Here is a 4268-nt window from a genome sequence, read left to right as displayed (position 1 = left end):
GGTCAAAAAGTTTTGTCTTTTGAAGGTGAAGGCTACGGATTTCAGTTTCATTTGCCTCTCCTTTGAAATAAGGGCACAAATGTCCAAATTGGTATGTGATAGAAATAAAGGAATCTCCTGAAAAAAAGAGACATATATGTGTCTCTTGAACTTGCCATTCTCAAAGAGCCTTTTGCTAGGACCTACCTTTGAATGCGAAGTGTTGAAATCCTCTTTGTTTTGTCGATATCGTGCCTTTCATTGAGAGCCTCATATGACTACCTTTTCAGAATGCCAACATGAGTCTTCATTTTGTTACAAAAAGCAACCTATCTACTAACATAATATGTTGGAAAGGGGAGCCCTTTACAAGTGTCGCAATCTACGATCTGAAGGCTAAAGTCCAAAACAAAAACAAGCCCCTTTGCAAGCGATAAAGAGGAAGATAGCCTGCGCACATGCATGAACACGGTGGCTACTCCCGACGAAAAAGGGTTGAGAGCCCACCAATGGCCCGCCATGCCCCTGTAGCTAAGCACCGAGAGAGTCACCGATAGTGTACCAACAGCATCGGAACTTCAACAGCTCTGCATAAACGGTAACCCCTGGTGCTAGCCGTTCACGTGAAGGGAGCAGGCCTCATTGGCTATGACATAGGGACAATGTGCTAGGAGAGGTTGACTTTTGACTAGAACGGCCCATCGACGGTAGTGTTGCAGCATGTGCGCAAGGTGCCGATTGGTAGTGCAAGTGGGGTCTCAACTGGCCAGCCATCGGAGACCACTGTATGTGCGCAGGCTAAGAGAGGGGAAGAGAGAGAGGCCGCCGAAGGCGGCCGGCCGTACTAGTCATGGTTATAAGTGCATTTGCAATACAACCATAGGATTCCCATGTTTTTGGGAAAGTGACCAGTAGAACGGTATTGAAAGGCATACAATAGTATCTAAAATGTATGGGATTATTCACGACCACAAAGAATCAACAGGATTCAAACAATTCTTGATGTATTTAAGAGGAAGACATCTATACTATATATTATTGAGCTTAAAATTTTTGAGCTCGAAGAGGCGCTCCACGTGTCAATCTCTCCTTTCTGCCCCATGGAGCAATGCATAACAGGCTACAGCATTCACCATCTGCTCCCATTTAACAAGTCCCGAGACCTCGGCAATTTTGCATGGGAAGAGACTGCGGCTACTGTCTGTGCATGCAAAAAGACCTGCTGTCCATCATGTTCATGGACTGCATGTGTGCGAAACTGGGGGGAGAGAGAGAGAGAGACGAGTCACCACCTACAGTCTGCAGACAAGACAGCGTGTGTGTGTTCGTGCGTGCAAAGGCCTGCTGTCCATCATCTCGTGCAGTGTGCGTGTGTGTGAAACTGGAGAGAGACCGTAAACGAGAGTAAGCTGGCCAGTGCACATTGCGCAGCGTGGCAACACTCCAGTCTCCATATATAGTCACTGTGTGAATGTTAATGCGCGTAGTGTCCGTGGGACAGTGGGAGTCTGTGCGCGCTGTGCATGAGCTTGTGAGCGGCAGCAGATGATTACCGTGAAAAAGTATCTGTATGCTCACAGCTGCAAGACTACTAAAGTGTGTGTGTGTGTGTGTGTGTGTGTGTGTGTGTGTGTGTGTGTGTGTGTGTGTGAGAGAGAGAGAGAGAGAGAGAGAGAATGTTGCACCCACCCACTGTCCGGGAAAAATCATTTTTCCAAACGTACAAAATTCCTTCCTTGAATTTGGCAAGAGGAAATTTTCAGGAAATTAGATTTATTTTTCAAGTTTTTACACTATTTTTCTCTATTTTGGGACGGAATTTTTCCTTTTCCCCTTGCTCTCAACGGGCATTCTTGAAATTGAAAATGGCACGATATTAAGCTGAGACACATTTTTTCCCGAACACTACACCCACCTAAGCTCTACACGATTGATCTGCTATTCATGGGCGCATGCACCAGCTTCTTCTCCTTTGCCTGCTATAGATGGGAGCCTACATTTGCTACATCTCAATTCAGCTCGGCCACCACCGCCATCATTCTTTCCTATGCTCTATCACTTCACTCTCGACAATTCTCTCTCTCTCTCTCTCTCTCTCTCTCTCTCTCTCTCTCTCTCTCTCTCTCTCTCTCTCTCTCTCTCTCTCTCTCTCTCTCTCTCTCTCTCTCTCCCCAGTTGGGGCTACAGGTGCATTCCATGCTACCTGCCCTATTTCCTGGGACATAGAGAGGGGTAGCTCCTCTCTTTTTCTCTTTGCACCCAAGTTGTGATTAGAGAATAGAAGAATTATACTATGTGTGTCGAACAGAGCTCCAAGCTCTAACGGGATCGGGCCTAACAGCGCATTGGCACTGTGTGTGTGTGTGTGTGTGTGTGTGTGTGTGTGTGTGTGTGTGTGTGTGTGTGTGTGTGTGTGTGTGTGTGTGTGTGTGTGTGTGTGTGTGTGTGTGAGAGAGAGAGAGAGAGAGAGAGAGAGAGAGGAGACATTTGCAAGCTACAACAAAATATTGGTGTCGTGTAGCTGAGGTTGAGGATGAGAGATCCGCAAGCTTTGGTGCAAGGGAGCCATGGAGGTACACATTCAAATTATAAAGCTCAACAATGTGCAGCTCCGGACTGGAATTAGGAGGAGGAGGGCAGCTCCACATTTTGCCCTTGGCCTTCCTCTTTCTTGCATTTTCTTGCAGCTTCTATTGGCGGCAGCAACAGCAGTCGACGACGTGCAGACGGTGCCATCAGCGAGCAATGGCAAGGTGTCTACCACAACGGCTGTTCTATCAAAGCTATCCCTATCTGCTGGAACCTTGGTTCCCTCTTTCAACCCCATTGTCTTCTACTACACTGTCTCCCTCAACAACTCTTACTCAGAGGACGTCGAAGTGCCACCGGATCAGGTAACTCATAGTCCGAAAACTCAATGCTCTCTGTGGTTCTTTCTACAAAACTGACGGAAAGATGGCCAACAACAGGAATTTGCAGGTTCCGACGTGAGCGTGAACATAACGTGGGTGGACATCGGGTCGTTTAGTCCGTTGCAGGAGCTCAACAAGCCAGGGTACACAACGACAATAAACGTGTATGTATTGGCCATAGGGTATGGATTGGCGACGTATATAGTGTATGTGACAAGAGGCAAGGATCTCTCTCTCTCTCTCTCTCTCTCTCTCTCTCTCTATATATATATATATATATATATATATATATATATGTGTGTGTGTGTGTGTGTGTGTGTGTGTGTGTGTGTGTGTGTGTCTTCCTCACCCTAAGGAATTTCTAATGTCATGATTGTACCTGTGTGTAGAATTTGACACTGACGACGGTGATAGTGAAAGTAGTAGCAACAGTGGGTTGAGTGCAAGGTATATTGCATTGATTGTGATAGTGTGCGTGGTGGTCCTCTCCCTGCTAACATATGCAAAAGGTCATAATGGGCACATGGTGTGTCATGAAAGGGAACCCTTGGAAGTAGTGTTTGGGAAAAATATGTCTCGGCTTAATATCGTGTCGTTTTCAATTTCAAAAATTCCGGTTGAGGGTAAGAGGAAAAGGAGAAATTCCGCCTCAAAATAGAGTTTAAAAACCCAAAAATTAAACCTAATTTTCTAAAATTTCCTCTTGGGAAGAAATTTTGTATGTTTGGAAAAATGATCTTTCTCAAACACTGCTTGGAAGCTGATTCACGTGGGGGTTCTGCATTAGGTGGAGAAATACTAAGAGGGCATGGCCATCTGAAGAGAGGGAGCTAGTCTCCCTCAACAAGTCCTACTCGGAGGTTTTCATCTACATCGAAATGCCACCGGATCAGGTAACTCGCAATCGAAAAACTCAATGCTCTCTGTGGTTCTTTGTACAGAATTGACAAAGAAATGGCCAACAACACGAATCTGTAGGTTCCAACATGAGCATGATCGGCACGTGGGTGGACATCGGGTCATTTAGTCCATTGCTGGATCTCAACAAGCCAAGGTACACAACGAAAGTAAACGTGTATGTATTGGCCATAGGGTATGGATTGGCGATGTATACATTGTATGTGACAAGAGGCAAGGATCTCTCTCTCTCTCTCTCTCTCTCTCTCTCTCTCTCTCTCTCTATATATATATATATATATATATATATATATATATATATGTGTGTGTGTGTGTGTGTGTGTGTGTGTGTGTGTGTGTGTGTGTGTGTGTGTGTGTGTGTGTGTGTGTGTGTGTCTTCCTCACCCCAAGGAATTTCTGATGTCATGATTGTATCTGTGTGCAGAATTTGACATAGACAACGGTGATAGTGAAAGTAGT

At 45.5% G+C, this 4268-nt stretch overlaps 1 protein-coding gene across 1 annotated transcript; it reads left to right on the top strand.

The window, feature by feature from the left end:
* The first annotated feature begins 2546 nt into the window (after nucleotides 1-2546).
* Nucleotides 2547-3838, top strand: LOC147455811 (uncharacterized). Its single transcript, XM_086513760.1, has 5 exons — nucleotides 2547-2873; nucleotides 2949-3111; nucleotides 3281-3464; nucleotides 3679-3784; nucleotides 3833-3838. Exons 1-5 carry the CDS (start codon nucleotides 2547-2549, stop codon nucleotides 3836-3838), a joined length of 786 nt encoding a protein of 261 aa, XP_086369886.1.
* Nucleotides 3839-4268: the final 430 nt, after the last annotated feature.

This window comes from Adiantum capillus-veneris, chromosome 6 (genome assembly GCF_014529385.1).
Source record: "Adiantum capillus-veneris isolate H3 chromosome 6, ASM1452938v2, whole genome shotgun sequence".
Lineage (NCBI taxonomy): Eukaryota > Viridiplantae > Streptophyta > Polypodiopsida > Polypodiales > Pteridaceae > Adiantum > Adiantum capillus-veneris.
The sequence above is the reverse complement of the archived record's forward strand: the minus strand, read 5'-3'. Positions and strand labels throughout refer to the sequence as shown.